The sequence below is a fragment of the Calonectris borealis genome, chromosome 4, assembly GCF_964195595.1.
Source record: "Calonectris borealis chromosome 4, bCalBor7.hap1.2, whole genome shotgun sequence".
Lineage (NCBI taxonomy): Eukaryota > Metazoa > Chordata > Aves > Procellariiformes > Procellariidae > Calonectris > Calonectris borealis.
Genome location: NC_134315.1, coordinates 67,396,590 through 67,421,755, shown reverse-complemented (window position 1 = coordinate 67,421,755; position 25,166 = coordinate 67,396,590). Strand labels below are relative to the sequence as shown.

At 36.5% G+C, this 25,166-nt stretch overlaps 1 protein-coding gene across 2 annotated transcripts in view; it reads right to left on the bottom strand.

Annotated features, from left to right (window-relative positions):
* The window catches only part of LRBA (LPS responsive beige-like anchor protein), a 420,317-nt gene that overhangs the window by 320,537 nt on the left and 74,614 nt on the right, over positions 1–25,166 (bottom strand). For both annotated transcript variants that reach the window (XM_075149993.1, XM_075149994.1), the window contains 8 exons: positions 17,759–18,787; positions 16,584–16,759; positions 15,170–15,323; positions 14,578–14,758; positions 13,201–13,328; positions 12,719–12,826; positions 9,985–10,156; positions 8,904–9,342 (listed from right to left, as the gene is read on the bottom strand). In XM_075149993.1, coding sequence (XP_075006094.1) covers positions 8,904–9,342; positions 9,985–10,156; positions 12,719–12,826; positions 13,201–13,328; positions 14,578–14,758; positions 15,170–15,323; positions 16,584–16,759; positions 17,759–18,787 — 2,387 coding nt within the window. The remainder of the gene's footprint in view (positions 1–8,903; positions 9,343–9,984; positions 10,157–12,718; positions 12,827–13,200; positions 13,329–14,577; positions 14,759–15,169; positions 15,324–16,583; positions 16,760–17,758; positions 18,788–25,166) is intronic.

The following is a 25,166-nucleotide window of genomic DNA, read 5'->3' as shown; positions in this document are numbered from 1 at the left end:
ATATTGAGCCTGTCTTCTAAATTATAGCCACATTACCAATTAATTTTGCATCACCCAGGTATAAGAAGTATAAGAATCCTTGCTCAAGATTGCTCAAGATTCTGTGACATTCACTGTCTGGAAACTGCTACTACTATTCTATAACACACACATTCAAATACCTGGAAGGGGCTGGGAAATTAATAAAAGTTTACTGAGTACAAGATGCACCCACACATAGTAAACTTTTGGACATTTATCCAACATTCATGATCCAGCACTGAAGCCCAGGTGTGTTCCTTTACGGACTTTAAATTCTTTTACTGTATACCTATCCAATTCAAGAAATACTGATCAATAATATTAAACCCAAGTCATACAGACTTATTACAAATACATGTCTATTCATGTGGACTGTGTGAGATCTCAGTGCACGAGCTGGAAATATTTCTTCGCACACCCGCAAAGTTACAGCAACAATTATCCATTTGCTGCTAACTAATACACACCCAATTATACTGGATGCAAGGTGATATAGGAGAATGTTCAGTAAAAAATTTTGGAGCACATGTAGATGGCAATTGTGCACATATAGGTAGTGTCTGTTCAAAACATATCATTCATGTAATTAATTTGAAATTGGAAAACAACAAATTACCTTGAGGGTCACAACAAATCTTCTAGAGAAGAGTTTTCTGTTTCCAGGGCTTAAAGTCAAACAGAATTCTCTCAAAACATCAAATCAGAACAGCTGTGTCCTCTGAATGCCTATGAACGCTACTGATCCTACTCTCTGACTCTACTAAGAGCCCCAGGAACTATGAAACAGGTGGTATTTTAAGTCATAAAGGGTAAGCCAGATCTGCATCTTAAAAAAATTATACATAAATGGCTGAACTTACTAACTGAACCAACTTATATATTATAAATACATATATATATTTATATATTTCAGATGAAAATACAGAAATGAACATGCTGGAAGGATCAAGAGGGAATTTTAGAACAGGAGTAATTTTTACCCATGCTAAAAGAAGCTCCTCACAGGGCAAGTAACAGTTCTGGAACTGCATGGGAGCAAAGAAGCCTGTGTGCAGATGGAGCTGTTACCTTAACACTGCTCGTCTGCTGACAATGAGTGAAGACAAAAGAAATCCCAGCTACAAGAGTCTTCCATTTTCTGTGCTGTTTCTGACACAACACTATATATTATCATTCCTTCCTGTAAACTTCTACTGACCTTCAGCGTGCTTAAGTGTAGTTGCACTAAGGGAGTAGTTTCAGCAAGTTGCCAGACTCTCTATAGCTACCCAAAGAGAGGTGCACTCAAGCAAAGGAATTAGACTTTTTTCTTCCCTGGGCTGCAACAGACAGCAGTAAACGACCACAATAGTCCCTTTTGCCTTTTAAGATCTTTTGTATACCTTCTCATCTTCAAATCTGTAGAAGTTTGGGAATACAAGTACAGCTGCTTCTCTCATCTTCAAGTAACTTACTTTCCATGAAGTACATGAAAAAGGAATTATATTCTAACACTTCCATTATAATTTTCAGTATCTACTAATAGCATTCACTTTAAGGAAGATACTCCGATTACTAGCACCAGGAATATGGCACGAATCCAGAGCTGCAAAGTAGAGCTGTTAGCAGGCTTTTTTTTTTTTTTTTTAATCACCCAACATCATTCCTTTTGCTTTGATTCAAGGAATAAAAATGAGTAAGTACAGGTTGCAGACTTCGAAATACAGAATAACCTATGCTGCCTTATAAACAGTACACATGGGTGTGCACATGTGTATTCTAGACAGAGTCACCACATGCTTTGAGCAAGAGACACTGACTCTCACAAAGTTTTCTGAGAAACTTAGGTTGTTCCTCAAATACCACTGAAAAAGAATTTTTAGCTAAAAAAATTTAAGAATTTTTTAAAAATTTAAAAATCTACTTCATAAATTCTATAATAATTCCTATATTTAAAAGTCATGTTAGATCTTGGTCCCCTCTGTTACAAGCTGGCTTAAGGATTCAGAGTGTTCATGATGCACCACAGCCAAGACTCTCTGTGCTCCATAACTATTCAGCAAGATAAAAGGCAACAGTATAGGGGCTGGAGAAACTGCTGCTTCACATGAAAAAATCTGGACCTTAGAAAAAAACAGAGGCTTTGAACAACTCACCATAAAGCTGTTTTCTAGCCTCAGACTAGTTCTGAACAGAATTTATTTTAGATAGTGATCTTCAACAGTCAACTGAAATTGTTCTGATTTTTCCAGGCAAAATAAAATAAACAGTATTTTTGGTGAGGAAAGAAGGTCCCTTCTCCTGACAGCTGTGTCAATCTGAAGCATACAGCCAAAAGAAGTGCTGGATATTGTCCAAAAACGTGATGTAAGGAAACCCCAAATCCTGAATGTACTTTCTGTCTGTCTTCTGGTCACTTGCCATAGCCTTCTGATTCAAAAAAATCCTTAAAATAGTTCAAGAACAACAAACCAAAACATTGAAGTATCTTAACATAATTACTTTATAGCTACGCACTGTTGCATTATTTGCAATGTAATATTTACTACTAGTATGTCTTCCTTTCACCGGTGCAACTGACCAATGTTACAGTTGCAGGATTTGTTTTAGGAGCTTCCACTTCTAGGCCTTCTTCAAGGTACGAAAGTACGGCTCGGCAGTCGCATACAGATTCATATTTACCACATACTGGAAAGCAAATTAAGATATTTGAAGCATAAACATTGGTCATGTTTCTTTATTTACATTCTGAAATGCCTACATTTTTCCTTCTTTGTCTAGTAATATGATATTTTCTCTGAGTATTTAGGTGAGTATTTCCACCTAATATTTCTGCGTTCAAACAGAAATATTTGCCATTAACCATCAATGTTCTTTTGTATTCTTCTTTCAAAAGATTATTTAAATGCTAATACAAGTAAAATGAATGCAACTGGCAGAAAGAATGTATGAGACAGTGGAAAATCAAGATTAAATATTGTCGTAAATAAACTATGTGGAAAAACATGGAGTGTTTAGCACATTATTAAATCAGGTAAATTTGTCAGAAGTGTCTTAAAAATTAATGTGCTTTCAACTTATCTCAAGTAAAGGGCACTTGCTTTTAAAGAGTACACAGATAAGACAGTCCTTTTTTGTAGCTAAACTGATAAGCATTTCTTAAAAAGTTAAATGTTGCTACACCTGTGAATAAAATATTCATCAGTAAGTGGCCTTATAGTATATTTCCTTAGATCTACAAAAATAATATATTTTTAAAAATATCTGTAATTATGCATTAATTACATCAGAACAACAACATACATAAGCAACCTCACACATGGGTACAGACGTGTCACATGGAAGAAAACCATCAATACGTTTTACGCCTTAACAGTCACATTATCACACCATTTCAATTAACTCTATACTTTTGGGTTACATTTTTACATAATAACGTCCATTATCATAATATTCAGCTACAGGATAAATAAAATAAACTAGAAAAATTGCATAAGGTGTATTTCAAGCAGGCCTCAAGCACTATGGTAAAAATGATAGTTTAGTTGCCTCATTTACATGATTATATTAGATGTTTGCCTTTTTTAATTTAAAATCAAATATTTAAGGTTTACAGTAGGAATTTACAGCACATGAACTGATAAACGTAGGTCAGGCATAGTAAGAACTAGCCACCATAAATACATCTTAGCCAGAAGGTCAGTGTGTTATTAGTCCCAATTATGCTGAAGTGTAAGAAGCCTTCATGTTGCAGACAATTATTCACTGCTGAATGAGCACAGACCACTGAGCTGAACACGGACTTCCACCACAGACAAAGGCTTACACAATAATGATCTATTCTGCCAAATTCTATAAAGATTTACTTACTGAAAGCTTTCTTGGTTTCAGATCACTGATTCTTCTGTTTCAATATAAAGATACAAAATATCTATAAATATCTCCTAACATTTGAATACATTTTCCTAAGTATTTTTTTTTAAGTTGGCAAGACTGCAATTAATTTGAAATATATTTCAAGTTACAAATTTTCCTTGGGTGCAAGTCAAATATTCCTAATACAACATGGGCCAGGCCAAACTGATGACCTCACTATAATTTAAAAATACTTACATGAGCTCTAATTCCTCTTGCCATACAGGAATTTATACAGATTTGATTCTTAGCATTCCATTTTTTTTCCATTGAACAGCAACACAGGTGACAGTTTGCCTGTTTCCCTATGGGATAATGGTTTTAATTCAAAACCAAAAGAAGCTAGTTTTGTTCCAGGCTACCAGAACGATGCCCACTGCAGGGCTCCTACGCAGTGAGCAAAAGACCAATAAAGAGGATCAGAGACTTATTTTTACCTCTATTTTGTGAGCCAGGAAAGCAACCTGCCATGTCAGTGTCATTCTAGGGGCTGTGCTGTCCGTAGACAATACCCATTCTCCTATGTCCCCCTTGAAATACCCAAGGAGAAAGGTAGAATAAGAGACTCTCAAAACCATGAGAGATCGGGGGCGGAGGCGGGGGGAGCAGAGAGAAGAGATGATAGAAAGAATACAATCAATTTTGTAAGAGAACTTTAAAATCAGCTTGGCAGGGAGAAGACTTCAAATGGTTTGCCTCTTCAGCCCCTGCAGAATGCAAATTGTTGGTGTGTCAAAAAAGCTGAGCTTCTCATCACAGCATACGAGCCTTGATCTACAGATCCCCCATTCTCATATTCTGTCTCTACCTGTACCTGGTAGACTTAATCTTGTCAATGATGAGTTTATTCTTTTTACATTTGAGGCCCAAATCAATGAAGTCTAAAATGTATTCATTCCATATAAAAAAAGGACTTTGATTAAATTTAATTGAAATACCACAACCAACCATTACAAAGGCACATGCACACCACTGACTGACAAATGCGTAAACATAGCTGAGCCAAACTAAGCAGCTTATAGACGATGTTCCAAAAAGATAAACAAGCTTATTAACATATCTGTTCTGTAAGTTACAGCTTAGCTGCAGATTTAAGCTCTATGGTGCAAGACCATGATTTAAGAGCCTACATTCCTCTGAGCCCTCAGCATCAGCTTCCTATAATGACATGATTATTGAATGTTTGCACAAAGAGCAGTAGAAGCCAGGAGAGACCAAGGTTTTATTTTAAATTGCACAGTAAAAATGGCAAGTGATAGGTCATGGGTTTTATTAGACTATGAAGAGAAGTGTCATCTCTTTTTTTTTATCCTAAGCTTTGGTTATTTTTACTTCTGTTTTATTTAAATTTGCTTGCATTAGCCCTCCCCCCCCCCCCCCCCTTTTCCTACAAGATTACTACTAAATAAGAAAACTGTTGTTTTAGGACACACTGAAATTGGAACATTAATTCAAGTCCCTATGGATCTTGGGAAAAAGCCAATGCAATTCTTGAACTTTATCATGATAAACCCCTGGCACCCACTAATCACAAGATTGCATCTTCACATAAGATAAGGGGAAGATTTTTGGCATGGGAATGAACACATACACCTAGTTGTTTGCAAAGGCTTGCAACCTGGCAGCCTTTCAGTAAGGTTTCACTCACATAGCTGTTACTGTATACTCTCCAGCTATGGCTGGGAAGTTGATAATCCTTAAGATATGAGGAGAGTTTTGATTTCTGACACAGCATTCCTGAGATAAATGCAGGATCAGAGAGATGCTTTGAAATTCCCAGAGATACCCCACTGGTAAACTGCTACATGGGAACAACTTCTAACAAAGTGTCTTTAAAAAGAAAAGAAAAAAGTTAACTCACAGAATTTGTGTTCGCCATCAAACAATATTGCAAATGTAAACCAGACACAGAAAATAAGAGAATATCCCAAAGTCTGTTTTTCCAAACTTTCCCAATGCACCTTAGTATTTTTGTCTACCCCAGAGGTAAGAGCTACTATTTCCAACTCTATTACAGTTTCTTGTAAAAAGGTTTTCCTTTCCCTGGTACAATTCCTTCCCGCTGTTGTCACTAGGTGTCATTTTAGAGCATAAACTTATATTTTAAGCAGAGTCACACTATACAAAGATACAGTCACCTTCAAGTGGTCATGAAACTTCCCTGTCTATATAATTTTAAATATAGATGTTTCACATACACAGTTATTCTGTCTTTTTGATTAACTGGTTTATTAGCGAGTTAGCAACATGCCTTATTCTAGATCAACGTATTTACCATCGATGCAAGATTATGCATGTCACTACCAATGATAATTGACTAGAGATAAGACTTCTACATCATTAAGTACACTTTTGTCTACCTGACATACCCACAAAAGGAAGGAAACAAAAAATTAAGCCACCTAGAAACACAGAGCCGCTGACATACCGAGGTCACATACAACTGCTGAAGGACAAAGTATTTTATACTAGTTCATGACCTTTTCCTCACATATTTAGCCCTACCCACTAAACACAAGAATTCATAGGAAACGAATATCTGCAAGTTATCACTGTTGAGCAGTCCAGATAGCTACATAAACCCCTACAAAACCCCTTGCCCTCTGCTCCTCCATTCACAAGCACGGTGCTGTCTACTGCTTCAGCCCATGCATCCCTTTCACTCCTCTGTATACACTCCTTCACCAGACTAGCTTCCTTTCAGTATCTGATATAGTCTCAAGGTTAAGTGAGAAAATGTTGAGAGTTGTGGCACTTCGGAGGTGGCAAAAGGAGAGAAGAGTCCATCTGGGACAGTGCGGCACTGGAAAAGTAAGAGGGCAAAACAGCAAGTAGTTCAACTTTTCAGTGACTGGCTTTACAAGACACACGGCAATTTAAGGGTTTTTTTGTTATTTGAGTGACTTTGTAACTATACTGAAAAAAGAACACAGAATTGCAAGTGACTGAATGGCTGCTACCAATGCCAGTATTTCATTAGTGTACATGTTATCAAATTAAATTGCAGAGTTTCCTCTGATCAGAAGGTTTTGTAGGCATAACCTACCTATGTCAGATATCAGGACTGCAAGTGCCCAATTACTTCCTGTCTAGATAACCTGCTTTACACCAATTCAAATCAGATTTGCACAGGCAGCACAAACCTTCAGTATTAGCAATAGCCAAAAAATAATTCCTAAATGCAACATGCACTTCTGTACCAGATCTCCAGACAAATGTTGTTTTGTGGTTCAAATCTCTACCACTCAGCAACGAACAATAGGAATTTCCTGAGGGAAAACATTAGTCACAGACTAAAACATCATGCTATTTCACATCAACTGCCCACTTGCTATAAAGAGCAATGATAGGCCTCAATGGGGAAGTGCTAAAAGCACTTGGGCAGCAGGAGGGAGAGGGAAGTTCTAATTCAGAGTCCCTCTTCTCCCAATTTTCCCCCTCTGCCTCCATCCTCCTACTGCTCCGAAAACAAGTCCTCCTGTTTAGCATCACAAGCAGAACACAGTATTTACTCTGAGACAAGAGCAAGGGGGCCAAATGCTAGCACACACCATTTGTGTCTACTCTAGCCAGACAACCACCACCATCTCTTCCCCCACCAGTGACATGTCAATCTGAGCTGAGAAGACAAGTTGTAACGGCTGCATCCATACCCTTGGCAGAGCTGCCTGCCTTTATTGGGCCATCGAAGATGGCTAGTTTGAGCAAGGCAGCCATAGACTGCAAAAACATCAGAGCCAGAGGAAGTTCAGGAATAAGCAGAGGATCAGATACCGGTATGGTAACAAGGGATCCCCTTGCACCAGATTGACTGCAGGATTTCTGGATATGACTAAGGCTTTTCTAGAGGCAGGAATGCAAGTGTTACCGGCTTCTTTCTTTTGTTCTTTTTCTTTGCTGTTTTTGGGAATCCTGGAGAGGTAAAAGATAGTAAGCGTAGCAAAAAGACAATGTGATCTACTATACTTGGGAAAAGATAGGGTGCTAATGAGACTGAGATGTAGGGGAGACAAGAATAATTATCGGGAAACAGGGACTTCAATCTAAAAGGAAAAGAAAGAGAAACAAAGCACGAATGCCCCATTTTAAATCCACCACAGCATTTGAGTATTAAGGCAGACAGATATTTATTAAAATGAAACAAAATTTTAAAAGCTTTTGGAACAACAAAGCAAATCTAACAGCTTAGGGATATATCTACTGAATGAAGCCTAAGAGATTTGAAGTAGGCCTTTAGCACCAGAAAGCAGAACACAGATGCATTTTCATAAATGAATATGGGAGTATCCTATAGGTAGGACACCTAGATGATTACTCCATTGTTTTCAATCCATTTGTAACTATTATGAAACCAGTATTCTTTTGCAGGCCCACAGTAACAGAAACTAGATACAGCTTTGTGATCGATACACAAGCTAGTCTACACACCATTACATTAAGTTATTTAATGTCCATTTTATTTCCCGAGTCCTTTAAAACCAACTAAATATGCACTGTTCAGCAGCACTCATCTGCAAGTGCTGCAGTTAGGTATAGGAGAACAGAAAAGACAAAAGAACAGTTTACACCCTTAATCTTTTCTTTTACTCTTGCAGTCATTTCTAGCAATTTATTGGCCTTCTTACCGTATTGCTTCTGAGCTGTAACATGTATGGAGACAGAAGAGTTAACTCTTATAAAGAGGTGCTGGCTTCAAAACCTTCAGGTATAAACCAATCACCAGTCATTTGCCATTTCCACAGTTTTTTGTAGCATAACAAAGCATCCCATGAATTGCAGAGCGTACCTTCATGATGAACCTATGTGATGTCAGTGGACTTTGTAGTCAAAGGTTCTACTTGTAAATCAAAGCGTCTTGATTATTATTATTATTAAGTACTAGATGACACTGTACATGAGATCTCGTGAACTGAAATGTGAATTTTTCTGTTCCTTACAGATATCTTAAGCAAAATGAAATAGCCCAAATACTTTAGAAGGTACATTACCTGTCAAAGGAATGGAACTGTACAGGCTGCTCAGCAGCTCCATCGCCAAGAACTCCAAGGAAGGTTGGTGGCAGAAGAGCAGCATCCACTGCAGTCCCATCAGCTGGTGTGCTCACCAAGCTTCTCAGGATGTCCTTTACATTGACATTTTTTGCAGCTGGCGCAGAAGTTGCAGGCTTACTATCCTCAGTTCCTGTCTCACTTCTGCTCTCCTGAGACTTATTTACTTCTAATGAGAGCGTGCATAGTACTTCACTGATTGCATCTGGGCCTGCACTGACATTCAGAGGACCTGCTTCAGCAACACTACCGGAACCGTTTGTTTGCCCTGAAGCTGGTTCCTCCCCAAGACCAGAATCCCTTCTTTGTACAGATGCTGTACTTTCTGAATCTGCAGTGGAGGCTGAAGCACCGAGAGCAGCAGATGGGTTTTCCACATCTGTTCATATCAAAAACAGAAAACACATTTTAAGTTCATTATTAACAGAATTGTATTCACCACATTGCTCCTAAAGAAGTAACACCAATAGGTGACAAGTGAAATAACACAGCTATAAGTATTTCCTCTTGCCTACTTATAGATTTATCTATAAGTATTTAATAGGAAACTTAGAACAGAAAAATTTCCTTCTAATTTCTGAGAAGCCTGAAAAGTTGTAACATCCAAAAATTGAGACAAGGAAATAAAAGGTATTGACTCAACAGTCAAAGAATGAAAATTGATTGCCCTAAAGAAGAATAGGAGAAAGAAGTCTTATAGTCAAAACAAAAAGCTGCCAGTCTATGCTTACACATACTTAACCTTACGCAAAATAGTAATGTTTCTGCAACAAGCATTCATGAATACTTAGCTACGTCAGTGAGATTAACCACCTCTACACAGCAGAATCAACCTATAGATTAGGTTCTTCTCAGATCAGAAAAAGATACACATAAATACTGAGGCAAATTGAATACTATAATGTTGTTTATTTAAGTGGCTACAATGCACATATTCCTATACAATCTCACATGGACTTCTATAGAATTTTAAGATGCATAAGCCACATTATTTCATTTGGCAAAATAATTAACAGTTCACCTGTAGCAGGAGTTTCATTATTTTCATTCTGTAATTCCTTGAATGACTGGCTATGGTTTGGTGGTCGTCTTTCATTCTGGGGTTCCAGTATATCTCTGTATTTCGAAACCATGAGCACAGAAATGAAATATACAACAGCCAAAGCCAAAAACTGAGCCTGTTTACTATCCTCCTGCAAAAAAAGGACACACACAGATTTTTCCATTACAATTTCAGCAGCATGTTTATTTTTCTGTAAAGTATGCCCAGCGCTACCATAAACAGACGGAGAGTAAGCTGATATGTCAACAATGGAAGAACAATATTCTCTAGTCACAGTTTGTCTCAACTATAAAGCTAAGGAATACAGCAATTGTATTCAAGTGGCACTAATCCCTTCATTTTTCATTTATAAATATGACAACTTCGACCAAGGTTGTGTGTTTTGACTACATGCTTCGAATTAGTGTAGGGACTAGGTCCCCTTTATTTATTTACAGGTGTTTCCTCTATTACATTTCCTCAAATGTGCCAAGATATTAACAGCATTTGCTGTGAAGTACAACCAGGCAAGCGTACTCAACAAAACTGTAAAAGCATTTATAAACTATTAAATATTAATGAAGTGGAACAAATTCCAGAACCAGTGTTAAGGTTTTATTTCATCATCAGATTGTCCAGATGGGTGTACTGTACTATGTACAATTTAAACAAGAATTGGCAAATACGCATTTGCGTTACAGCTGTAACTTTATGAAGAGATTTTAAGAAATTCTTAAAAACCAATCTTAATATGAACTATGCCAGGTACCTCCTCAGAGTACTCAGTCACTCCTAGGAAACAGAGGAAAGAGCCACATCCCAGATCTGTCTAGACATTATGATTAGCCTAAGCCTGTTCCCTTTGGCTGCCGAAGGAAGAAAAGCTTTGTACACTTTGAGATCACAGGAGAACTGAATATTTGGATCCTCACTGACAAATCAGTAAGAGAAAGGGTGTGTGGTGGGTGGGTTTCCCTCATTTACATAAGGGCTCAGGTAGCATTCAATTTTTCCCTCTGAGCAGTTCAAGAAAGTAAGTTAAACTATAAAGCTCATTTTATCAGAATTGTAGTGCCTACTGAAGGCCCACATTCCATGAAGAGTTCTTAAATAAGCTATATTGGGAGAAGTTTATGAGAAGTTCTCTATTAAGAACTAGATAACATAGCTGGATCCTATCTGTTATGCTGAAGAAACAACCTATATTCCCCTCGGCTCGACCCAAACCCTTAACTTTCATAGAACAAGACAGAAACAGTAAGCTAATAACAGGTTAGCATCAGGCAAGCACTGTGCGAAGTTGATGGAAGTCCCCTACAATGGTAAGGATTATAAAGAATTTTCTTGCTAGATGAATTTTTGCAAGACAGTTTCGAACTGTACTTGATAAAGGTGTGATCCAGTGAATTAGCACTACCCCTTCCTTATTTTTTCTGCTATGTTTGCAGAACTCCTTGAAATAAAGTTCATATACTACTGGAAGTACTACTACTGGTGGTTAAGTGGAATCCATCTGAGTTCCTCCTATACAGGTTCAAATCACGCCAATCACAATTCTCTGTGCTGAACACAATGTAAGAAACTGCTTGCAAATCAAACAGAAAATATTTAGACACAAGTATAAGCAGCTCAGATAAAAACTATTCCAAAATACATCTTTTAAAGTCTACTTTTTCTCCACAGCTCAACACAGTAGCCAAAAAGTTGAGTTATTGCATCATTTTACATTTATTTGTGAAACAGAAAACTTGGTGGATTAGACATTCAAAAAAAGCAGAGGTTGTGTGTGTATATTGTTTTTTTTTTTAAAGAAAAAATGAGTACACAAAATGTGCTTGATTTTGAAGACTGGATCATCAGGATTATTTTAGTTGCCACCAGTATGGAAGATTCACTTCCTGTTACTCTTTTGCACACTGATACTGAAGTAGGGGTTGAAAGAAGCTTGTTTCAATCAATAATTGCTGTAAAGATAAAAACCAAAGATCCTTCACAATTATGGATAGAACAAAAGTCACTGTGTAAATCATTATACTTGCTAAATAGTCCAATTATTGTAAAATAAGTTCTGGTGTCCAAGCTTGTGGCCACCAATGACTCATAGCCATTATAGCTACTGTATTCGCTTACAGAGGTTTTTTTTTTTTAAGCAATCAATCTCAATTTCCTCAATATCAGCTATAAAGTTGCTGACATAGGGCAAAGATATTTTTAGTCAATTCAAGACTAAAAAACATATGCATATTTACAGCACAGGCACACAAATTGGTTCCTCTGAGGGGAAGTAAAGGAATTAGAGATGACCTCTAATTTCTAGTAAGCTAGAAAGATACTCATTTTTCAAAAAGTATACATAAACATCTTTATGATACATAGTATATATAAACAGTTTGTCTATGTACAGCATGTGAAAGTATATATTTGTACTAAACACAACGTATTTAATATACAATAGGTAGAATTCCAGAGAATCGGCTCTTAGGAACACACCAAAGAGCCTCATTGGCAGGCAGTGATTTTCACCTCTGCCTCTTTCCAATCCCAAACACTAAACACAACAGCTGCAGAGTATTATGTGTTCCCAATTACCGTGAGCAGTATTCAGCTTTTGAAAATTCGATTTAGTCAAACTGCGTAACACATAGCAAGTGTTCAGCAAACAGATATATGTAGAAATCTAGTTACAAAGAAAACAACATTATTTGTAACTTACTATATCTCTGAATACTACTGCTCGAAGTCGATTAATATCCATATCCTGCAGAAGTCTGTCATGGTCTCGTATTGGAGAAATGCCACCAGTCACAATGTCCACTGGACTCTGTTAAAAAAAAAAAGCAATTGTTTCAGATTCTGTTTTTAAAAGCATTCTACCAAGAATCATTAAGTGCGTACAACCACCCACTGTACATCATATTGTCATAACTAGAGCACAAAGATCAGATATGCATTTCATCTTTAAAGAAAAAAAAAATCTGGCAAATTCTTGTAACAGATTTATTTCACTGTAGAAGGTTAAATATATGTGTTAAATTCACATTTTGGAAAAACTACTGCAGGATTTCCAGTGTTCATGCCCTTCAGCTCTACATAAAGTATCAGTGGTGCAGGTATAAATTCAAATTCAAATTCAATCCCTCTGTACAGAGTAATAATTATTGACTTCTGTGTTCCTGAATGTGTTCTTATACTTGCCTTTGCTGCAGACTTTCCTGTTCCTATAAAGCCCTGCACTGTTTTTTGGTTCTTCCCAATGTCTCCAATAGGCTTCATCTGTGCATGCTGCTGACACTCCAAGCAATTTCTTACTGCTACTGCACATACTTGAAGGGAAAAGAAATGTTAAAAATTACTCCGGGAAATAGTATTGTTTATATCCCTTACAGGGATGTATAATACATTTCCGTTTATCACTTAAACTAAAAAGTTTAAGCACATCAGTAAACTGATATTTTGCTTCCATAAATTTTAAATAGTTGCAAAACAATGCTCAAAATTCTTTAATAATTTATAACTAATAATTAATACTAAACTATTACAACATGTATGCTATATCTAATGGATACTTCAAAGTGAGTAAGTTAGCATCCCTCATTGAAATTTTACCATGCATACAACCATGGGGCGGGAAGGGTAAAGAGCTAAATTTCACAGACTAGCAAGGAAGAAAGGCAAGTGATATGCTAGTGAAACAAATGACAATGTTTGCTTCACAATACTGTTACTCTTGGACTAAATGTTCTGAAGTTACACGACTTATTTTTTTAGCTTCACAGTTGTACCTGTTTCATCTTCTAACATTATTTTCAAAGGAAAAAAGAACTACCCCACCTCTATACCTGTTTGCATCCCATAAATCTTGTTCTACCTGCACAAAGTTTTAATGGCCTAGAAAGGGAGAGGAAGGCTAGTTACTGTTGAGGCTCTGAGCTGCTCTGGCACTCATGCATATTAAACTTTTCATTACAAAAAGTCTTACAGCATGCAACTAGCATGAATACTCTCCTCCTGTATTAACTAACTGAATCCAGTTATGATCTTGTAAGCTCTTTCTTTCAATCCAGTTTGATGCAATCATACTATAATACTGGATACAATTACTGCCCGATTTGAACCCTACTCTTTAGAAATTTACATCTCTAGTTTTCACCATGCCTTCATCTACTGACCTCAAGATTGAAATCTCTTTTCTATGTATTGTAAAGGTTCATGTTTTTCTATATAGTACAAGATTTTTTTTTCTTAAAGCTACTATATTCTCAGCCTTGACAATTGGGGAACTTTGGCAAAAGAAATATCTTCATGGATAAAAATGAAAACATGCATCCACAACAGTCAGACTACCAAACTTACTTATCTATTTTATTTGAACTTTTTAAAGAGGAAAAGAACCCCATGTATATGCATTGCAGAATACAGTAATAGTAAAATAGTAAAAGATCCCAATGCTTCTTTGACTAAATTTAATCTTGATTTAACAAAAAAAGGACAGAAAAAACAAATAAAGCTAACAATTTCTAACTATTTAGTAACAGCAAGCTCCTATGCTATTAAGTGGTTTTATTTGCTTACCCAGACGAAGACATTGTCGCAGAATTCCTCCTGATGACATATTTTTCTCAGACTCAATTTCAGTGAAACCAAGAGAGCTTGCAAAAATTAGCACATCCACAAGGTTGATTAATCTTTGGAGAAATGTTAAAGATGCTTCTACTGAAAGTCCTTGAGTTGGCTCAATATTCTCCAATTCATGCTACACAGAGAAAAATTGAAAGCAACATTTACTTCCTCACAAAGGTGGTATTTCTACAATTTAAATGAAGAAAAACGTATGCTGGAAGTCCATTTTCAGTGACATTCAAAAGTAGTAATTAGTCATACTCTAGGAACAATCATCAGTATCGGGATTTAATCCCCTTCCAGACTATCGTGGGACAATAAAAAGCTACGCAACTTCTTTTTATGTCTTCAGGCAAAGAGGGCAGGCACACGATTTGTCTTCGGGAAAGCATGGAGGTAGCAAAGGGAGGAGAGAGATGCTTGTGGAAATATCCCACACGCATTCCTGTCTCCCGAAAGGACAGATATAATAGCTAATACACTGCACCAAGAAAGGCATCCTCCCACAAGAGATAAATTTTCAAATAAAAATGAATTTTCTTACAGTAGCAGATGTGGCAGCAGAAAGCAATGGCAATATACCACCACAAGCCATGATCATGTTGTCCATCACTTGAGAGATGAGGTGAATTGTGTTGTGCACAAAGATGACATTGTCACTGCTATTCACAAAGTCCATCACAGTTTTTGTAGAATGACTGTCCAAAAAAACCATTCAGAATACAGCTTTAGTTTTGTGCTATTTTAGCATCTTTATGCTTTCATAAAACTAAAACCAGATAGCTAGCAGTGGGGCAGCAAATATCATGACCGAAAGGGTCAACTGATGTATCTTAATCTAAATTTAAAACTACCGTTCCTTTCTGTTCTTAAGCCTCTCCAGATCATAGCTTGCTAAAAACATCGAGATGTGTGTTAATCATCATTTGGACAAAGATACATTATAGGCTGGTCTATGATTCCTTGCTATAGCTAAAGTCACTGTATCAAGCAATACAACGAAGTTTCCTGGAAGTGTGAACTAGATTTGAACGTAAATCTTTGGAAAAATAAAGCAAATACTAAAGGCTTCTCAGAGAAACTAAAAATCAACAAAACACAAAAACTTAAATCCTGTTAAACATGGAAATAGATTTTCAAAACAGAACCTAAACTAAAAATATATTTTAGCTATATCTGATGATGTCCTGAGAGGTTAACTTATTCACATCCTAAAAATTACAGTCAGACAAAAATTCTCCTCAGTTTAAATTATTTTAATCACTTAAATACTCTATTTCTTCATCCTTACATTCCTTTTGATCGGGTCAGTACAGCTATGGTTCAATTTAAATTTGACATTCGCTACTACAAGCTAATAATAGACACCACTCTTATTTGTTATTCAACCTTAACCTTAAAAGGCAGAATTACCACTGTTTTCAAAGTTTCCTTTTTTTTACTAAATTCATCTTGATGATTACATTCCAGATCCCTGTTACAAGTTAATTTTTAAATGCCTAGAACATCCCTGTGTTCACAGAACCCTATCAAAACAGCAACATAGTGTGTGTAAATGCAGAAGTAATAAATACTAATTGGGACAGATTTTTTTTTTTTTTAGTCCATATTTAGATACTAATAAAAGATTCAGGACTTTACATACATTAGGAACATGAAAATCATGGTCCAATAAAAATCAACAGCAAGACTGCCATTGACTTAAATGTAGCCAGGATTTCAGTCAAAATATATGTGCAGGCCCTCAACCAATACACATGTCTGTAAAGAGTCTTAAAAAAAATCTGAGAATATTTGGGTATAGGTCACAAAATAAGTAAGGCTACTGAATGAATAAAATACCAGATGTGCAAAATTTGAAGTCAAACAGTGACTCTGATGCAGTTTAAACAAAATCTCAAGTTAATTATAATTGAAATGCCAGTCTAGATCATTCCATATAAAGCATAGAAATTTACCTTCTCCACATCTGTATATCTGTTTCTATGGAAAAGAGTAAGTCTGTGAGCAAGCGCTGATGCATCAGTGACCACTTAAACTCAGGAATACGGAACACAGTTGACCTAGAGTCTCTTCTCTGCCCATCTGACGTAGCAGTTAGCTCTTGTCCTGAAGAATCTTGCTGCCTTGAGGTCTGAATACACAGTTTGCAGATAAAAAAACAACCCCATACTCTGATTATTAGTTTCCATGACATACACTGAAATGCGTTTAATAGATGAGATTTTAGATATTCAACAAGTTTAGACTGTGTACACGGTTACAAATAGAGCTAAAACTATTACACAAATGCTATTTCCTGGATATACCAAACCTACAAACTAGTCTACAGCTGCACTACCACACCTGTCAGTCTAGGCATACACAAGCAACAACCCAACCTTACCACAGGGGGAGTATATGTTGCTGTAGACAGTGTTTTTCCTCCTTTAAGGAAGAATGGTGCAGAATGAAGAGCATCCATTAGCAGGTATCTCTGCAGAAGGGAAGTACTCAGATACATGACCATTTAACCATGAAAAGCTGAGTTAGAAACTAAAGACTAGAGGGGTGCAGCACTGCAGCATGCAACAGAAGCCCAGTTTTAAATTACAATTGCACAAAAAAAGTAGGCTGATGTGATTGAGTGACAATCCTATCAAATTTTATAGTTTCAAATAGATTTTTTTTTTTTTTTTTGGTACCTCCTGCAGAGTAGCTAGTGTAAAAAATATTTTCACAAGTTCCATCAGGACATGAAAGAAACTTATTGCTATTTTTTTCTGCACAAGCAATGTTCGCTTCTCAATAATTGTAAGAGTTGAGATTATAAGAGACTAGACTGAAAAGAGGAAAAAGGATGTTGAGTAATGGAGCAGAAGAAATTCTAGATAAAATCCTCTCAGAATATATAAATGTTTCTTTCAATGCTTCAAACTTAACAACAGAAGTACCAACACAGATGAAGTGTCCATCTAGCCCAATACTTAGTCTCCATCAGTATCCGTAAGTGGATGTATAAAGAATAAAATCTTAGAGACTTCTCAGTACACAAATTTCAAAATGTGTATGGGCATACTTTTTCAAAAATCTCATAAAATAAGAACTTCCTTTTATTTTTAAGCTAGACAGATGAAGGATAGATAGAATTTACCTCAGGTATGGATCTGGGGGGCAGAGGTGCTTCTAGACACGTGTTAGCTTTCAGTTCCAGTTTTTCTGTATCTGATGCAACACTAGAAACATCAAGCTTGGCGATTCTTTTGTCAGAGGCTCCAGCAGGCTCTGAGACATGTGCATTTGCATTTTCTTCAGCTGTTTTGGTTTCACTAAAAAGAATCTTTTCTTCCTCCAGCTTCTTTTTCCCTTCTGAATCCGGTTGAGTCACTACTTCTTGAACTGCAGAACTCACTGTTTCCGGTAAAGAAGTCAGTTCTTGTTTTTTCCCATCCACACCTTCAGCATCTTCGGATTTTAAAAGCACAGATTCAGGTTGCTTCTCTATTGCTTTTTCCTGCTTTGTCACTTCGCTTTCATTACAGCTACGTTCCTTGTTCGTTTCTGCAAACTCTTCTGAAGGTAAAGGCATACTACTTTCCTCTTTCAAATCAACAAAGTCATCTTCATCTTCCACCTCTACTGTTGATTTTTCCAGTCTTTCCGGACTTTCAGGAGTTTCTCCTTCCAAAGTAGTTTCCATTGCTACAGAAGCAGCAGTGACAGCTACTGTTTCTTCCACAAGCTCGTCAGCTTTGCTCAGAGAATCTTCAATTGCTTCAGCTATTCCAGTACTAATTTCTGAAACACTGGGCTTTATTGCTTCTGGTTCTCGAGAAAATTCTGCACAAGACACTGCTTTTAAATCCCGTGTAGTCTCCCTGTCTCCCCCCTCTAACTCCTCCCTATCCTTAGACACTGAATGAGTTTGTTGGTCAACATCTGATAAGGTATTTGTCTCTTTTTTTCCAGTACTGCACTCCATATCATCAATAATGCAGGAAGGAGCAGTAGCATCTTCTTTTAAGTCCAAACATTGTTGCTTTCCCTTGGTTTCAGCTTCTTTGCTAACTCCAGAGATTGTTCTAATTGGAGTTGAAGAACGTATTCCACTCCCTTCACCTCCTTTCCCTTGGTACTCCCTGTACATTTGAGAAAGGCTCTCTTTGTGCATTTCAAAAGTTACCTAAAAGAACAGAGTTGAAAGTACATTAAAAATTATATATTAATGACTGTTTTCTCTCAAAAAAACCAAAATCATTGCTCAAATCACAAAGTTATACTACAAATTTATATTGGATACTGTCCTCATGATAAAAAAATAATTTCACAATGGAGATCACTTCAACTGAGAGCAAGTTTTTCTTAAGTGTACCTGTTATTCCTGGCCAAAAGAAAGAAAAAAAAAAAAAGTAACACCAGAGTAAAAAACTCCTAGACTGATCCTAAGGACAGGAAATTAAGTGTTCACTAGAAGTACTCAGAGTTTTAAAGACTACTTCTAGTAAAAGAAGTGAAAATGTTTAAAGTTCCATTATTTCCTAGGCTAATTACAGTCATGTGTAGTTATCTGTGCTACTTGCATTCATGTACTTGTATAGGATGCAGATACAAATGCAACAGCATAACATCCAGAGAATTACTACATTTGAGATAGCTGACAATCTCAATTTTTTTGTAAGGGGGGACACTGTGACAAGTAGCAGGGGCACTTACCGTAGCTAAGCTTTCACATCATTTTAGCACCTTGAGTATGTTCAACAATCCACAAAGATAAACAAACTTTTGAGAAATTTACATTAAAAAAATAATACAATGCCACAAAGTCAGATCAGGGAGAAGCATGTAACAAAGCTAAAATCCTGGGGACCTCCAAGTGATACCTAAAATTCTCCAGAGGACTTTTCCTCTGGTGAATGCTATGCACCCAGTCTAAAAGGCACATGAGAACAGCTACACAATCTGATTAAAGTGAGAAGATCTTCCTACGGATGAGCTGAAAAAAATTACTATTGTTTTTAGGTATATAAAAAAAGATTCCAGATAGAAAAATTCTTTATATACATACTGATAAAACTAATTTGCCCAAATAAATAGCTGTGTGTTGAAAGAAAATCTCACTAGACTAACTGAAGTTTTTATTACACTGTCATTCAATTTAGTTTATCCATACCTTTCTACTTAGGATTTAGATTTATCTTCTATAACAGAAGTGTTTATTTATCTGTAAGCTAGGTTCTCAAAATTTTCTCAACATATAAGCTGCAGCTGAGGGGTTTATTTTTTTTTTAAACCATTTTCTTTTTCTTAAACATTTTCCATAGACAAACCAGAGCAGTACATTTTACTAAATATATGAATGCACATTTTCTTATTCTCTTACCTACTGAACTCATTCATTTGGATCTCATCTAAAAATTACATCTACACGGTATTCAAAGTGATGATTAGTCAGTAGGAATATTTCCTCTTAAGATGATACATGTAAGTCAAAAACTAACTTGACACGTTAAAAAGGTACTAGAAATCATAGTTAACAAATCAGAGAGGAGCAAAGAAAGAACAAAGGTAAAAAGGAATATTCTTGGCAGGTTGTGTTGTCAACATTAGCTTTTTAACATACTAATTTCTCCATCAATCAAATATAAATTAAAGTACTGTAGGAGCAGTGTACTATTCTAACACATGACTGAAGCATGTTATTTGTTCAAGTTGATTTAATTGAAACTTGAGTTTCTAGTAATAGAACTGGGATACTTCCTCCTCCTATTTAAAAAAAAAAAGTCTTCCTGTACTAGGTTTAAATCAGTTATGTACAAACAAAAAAGTGCGAATTATTACAAATGACTGAAAGTTCATCTATCTGTCACAATGGATCTATAAAATATTCGATTATAGGGTATTGCTAAATAGAGTGTGTGAGGGGCATTATTATTTTAGAAATACTTCCTTCCTGAACTGTACCACAGCCAGGATGTCAAAAGCAACCCAAAATAGATCATGCTAATAAGCTCTCCTTTGCATGTTTAATTTGTTTTCAAAAACATGATTAGGCAAAGCTGCTACTTTTGGTCAAATCATTAATTTTCTGAAGAAGAAATCCTGACAACTTGAGCTTATCTCCAGCTAGCTTTCCCTCTTCTCTCTCTCCCTGTTGCTTCCTCCATTTCCAAAACTACTAAAAAGTTTTATTTCAACAAGTACTACAAAGACATTGTTGTTGACTACAACAACAAATAAAAGTATTGTTGGTTTATTTCAACAAAACTTATCACATGTACTTCCCAGAAAGTACACTGATCCACAATATGTATACATGTTATCTACGCAATGCAAGTAGAGCTCTAACAGATCTGTGATAACATAGCTACCTTTACTCATTTCTGTTTTCAGTATCAGAGTTGTTATTGCAACATTCATTTTGAAAAATACATGGGAAAAATGATTCCTAAAAAGTATTTGCAGGTTTTAGCTACACTGCATACTTACTTTTTTAACACTGTTAAGCTACATCCAAGTATGAGACCTGGGTTCTACTCTGGTTATGCACTGCTTCCAAAACTGTTGAACAAGTCTCAGGTCTAGCCTCAAAATCTTATTTCGCTAGTTCCCTTGAACCAAGGCAAAGCAAGATGAAGATGAAAATGATAATGGCACTTTCTTTGTTTTTCTTTTTTTTTTTTTTTTGTGGAAAGGGGCAAATGACAGTGACACGTATGTCAAATTCTATTATGGCTGCTGCCATCTCTCCCCAATACAAATGGGGATAGGCACAATGACAGTAAGATGATCACAAGAGAGTGGCTGGAGGGACCTGTTACAAAACATGATTTTCTTCAGTGCTCAAACTTGAATGCAATGGAGAGTAGTACATGACTCACAGAACGTGTTCAATAACAACAACAATTCAATCTTAATGGAACGAAAAATAGAGATGTTTTGCAGGGCTGGCAGTTACTAAATCCACCTTGCAAAAAGAGCACATCCACAGTGTTGCAAGAGTTTGATCAAGCAACACTTGATGCTTACACTGGTCCTTACAAAACACAAGCTTTAACAGCCATATAAAGTTCTAAGTTCTGGCAGCCCTAGCTATGTAAGTGCTTTGATAAGTTACCACCCTGGTTAAAGTAAATTGCAAGCATCAAGGAATATAACTTTAAATTCATTCTAAAGCATATCATCAGTTCTGTTACAGCTGCTTTCCCCTAGCACTTCAAGGAATCACTGAGGTTAAGGCCAGAAAGTAACATCAGATCACCTAGCCCAGCCCTTGATTTTAACCCACTTTCCTACACGTTGAGCCCAGTAACATGAATTGGATGACAGCATCCAGAAAGTTGTCCAGCATTGATTTTAGAAATCAAGAAATGAAATCTCCCCGGATCACTTGTTCCAAATCTACTCTACCATCTAAAAAAAAAAAAAAGGTATCCTTCTTGATTTTGAAAGTCTAGCTTCAATTTCTAGTCACTAATTTCTAGTCGGCATTTCTGAGTTATTAAAAATGCCTCAATGAGGAAGAAATACCATGTTTTCAGGGTTTTTTTTTTTCTTTAGCATACTGTAACAATGTTTTTAAAAGCCCAAAAGATGGAGACGTATCAGGATCATCTAAAAAGAATGAGCTTTCATTCCGAAGGACTAGAATCCTTCCTGTGACACCCTTCTGCAACCTTTCCAGCTCCTCAAAAAATCTTCAATATAGTGAACATCCATATTTTCATGCTTCATTCCAATGTAAGCCTCATTAAACTCATATGCAGGAGTAAAAGCAACCTACTTTATGGCTTCTCACTTTCCACTCCACAAACACATTCTACAGTGCTGGCAACTACTTTTGGAGAAATGGTCAGTTAGTTATATCTCAGTTTGTATAACCTGTGATGTACTCTTCTTCTGTAACACTGACTTTTTTCTAGTGTGCTACCAAGCCAATTCCCTTTACAAAAGCCTATTGCAGCTTCAGATTTTCTCTTACCAACCAAATTTATCATCTTGTTAACAGCATTAAGCCAACCTTGCTTGAAAACAAGTCAAAATCCATTCTCCATAAGTCCAGGGTTGTGAGCTTGCTTTTACTTTCCTCCCTCCCCTCAGGATCCTGAACTCCACCATCTCATGGTCACTGCAGCCGTGGCTGCCTTTGACCTTCACCTTCCTTCACATTGTTGGTGAGTATGAGGGTCCAGCAAAACACCTCTCCTTGTTGGCTCCTCTATCACTTGGAGGAGAAAGAAGTTGTCAATGAACTCAGGGAACCTCCTAGATTGCTTATGTCCTGCTGTGCTGCCCCTCCAGCATATATCAGGCCCGTGAGGGCCAGGGCCTGCAAACATGAGGCTGTTCCTATCTGTCTGTAGAGGACCTCATCTGTTTGTTCTTCCTGGTCAGGCGGCCTGTAGCAGACGCCCACTATAATGTCACCTTTACCTGTCCTCCCTTTAATCCTAATCCAGAAACTCTCAGTTGGCTCCTTATTCATCCCCAGGCAGAGCTCCATGCACTCCAACTGCTCTCTCACATAAAGGGCAACAACCATTCCTCATCTTTCCAGCCTGTACTTCCTAAACAGCTGGTATCCCTTCATTACATCACTCCAGTCACAGGAGCCATCCCACCACATCTCCGTTATCCTTACAAGATGGTTATGTGCATGTCATATTTCATATTACGTTACTGAAAGCTCCAAATTTTCTGGCCCCTCATTAGCAACTTCACTGCCTCATTAATACACATGCCATAGCCAAGATTTCAGTTATTCTTAAAAGCTAAAGTTCTTATTTCCTTGCCAACAATGGAGTCCCCCTGCCTCCAAGCTCTTCCCTTCACATCACAACTTCTCATTTAATTTTAAAGACACTTAAAATTTCAGTGCTGGAAGAAAAGTTCATCTAGATCTAAAGACTCCCTATTTTTTATAATCCAAACAACCACAAAACCAAATTCTATCTAAAAACTGACCACTGTTTCAGCAAAGCCCCCCAGTATTTATTAGCAATATGTACTTATCTTATTCATTCATTATTCAAAAATCTTCCCATGCTACTTTCTCCCTTTTGTCTCTTAGAAGAGTTTCCTATTGCATGCTTTGTTTTTCCTAATAACCTACATGTGCTACCTTGAAGTCAGATAGGCACCATAGGTATTTGTATTAATTTTCAGTGTTAACATGTGAATCATGAATTACAAACTGAGCAGTTTTGTTTTTCCAACTAAGACTGTAGAAAGCTACATGTATGAGTTCTATTGACTGTATAGGTTAGAGATGCAACCAACTTTGCAACAAGTTGATCTTTGCCCAGCTATGGTTAACAGTTAAAAATACAATGTATGGTACAGGGATGCAATATAATTTCACAATCAGTCTCATCTGAAACGGAATAGACAATGGTTTGGAAGCCATTACAGAGCAACACTCTGGAAACCAAACCGTGCTCTTCAGGATTGTTAATTGCCACTTAAAAAAAAAAAAAAAAGATAGAGTGGCAAGAAGGTCAATACAGACAACTTATCTTTACAGATGGGCAATGTAAACTTATGGGCAAATAAATCCAAGCACAATCTGATGAGAATCTACGTTGATTTAAGAACAATGCAAGAAACTGCAAGGAGAGACACACTGGTAAAGAAAATTAGACAGTACAGAACTACAGGAGAACATCACTTACAAAAAAACCCAAAATCTACTTAAAAAGGATAGCAATTTCTACCTCCACCATAAGCATCAGAAAGAATTCATGCCACTTAATGTATTAAATATTGTCCTTTAAATAATATTAAAACTAAAATAGCAGTGCACAAAATTATGCAGACTATCTAAAACAGTATTTTTCAAATGCATTTCAAGTTTGGGGTTTTCTTATTTATATAAAAAAGAAAAGAAATCTAAGAAATACTGCTTTGTAAAATCCAACTTTTCAACAAGCCTGTATAAACAGTTCTGTTCACTATATTAAGTCGTAATTTGGTTTGACAGGAAACCAAGAAATAGTGGCACTACAATGGAGGCACTGGACGATTCTTCCCCCACACTTCTGTTGCATGACACAGCATCTATGAAGCACACAAGTTCACAAAGCCAAACAATACATCCTACAAAGAAAACACCTAAGGTTAACAAAAGCAGTATCAATGAAAATGCAAAATGAAGTAGAAATTATGATTACTAAATACAGGTAGACAGATAGTATATAAAGGTATTAAAGATTAAGCATTAGGACTGCAAGCATGCAACAATTTACAAGACAACTGTTAGCTTGAAGAACCTTAAATGTACTTAAGTCAAGTCATTTTTTATTTTCCTTAAGGCATTTGCAACTCTAAAGCTGATAATACAAAATTAATTACTAGAAATTGTTCTAAATTAGTGAGCTAAAAGGCCAATCATTAATCTTCACCATCATTTGATGGTTAATCCATAGCTGTTTGCAATGCTCAGAATGCATCTCTACGCACTACTAGTTAAAGACACTTGTGAGCTAATAACTGCAACATTTCCCTCTGCCATTAATTTTAACTTAATTTGACATCCAACATTTACTAATTGCCAAGGATAAAAATTA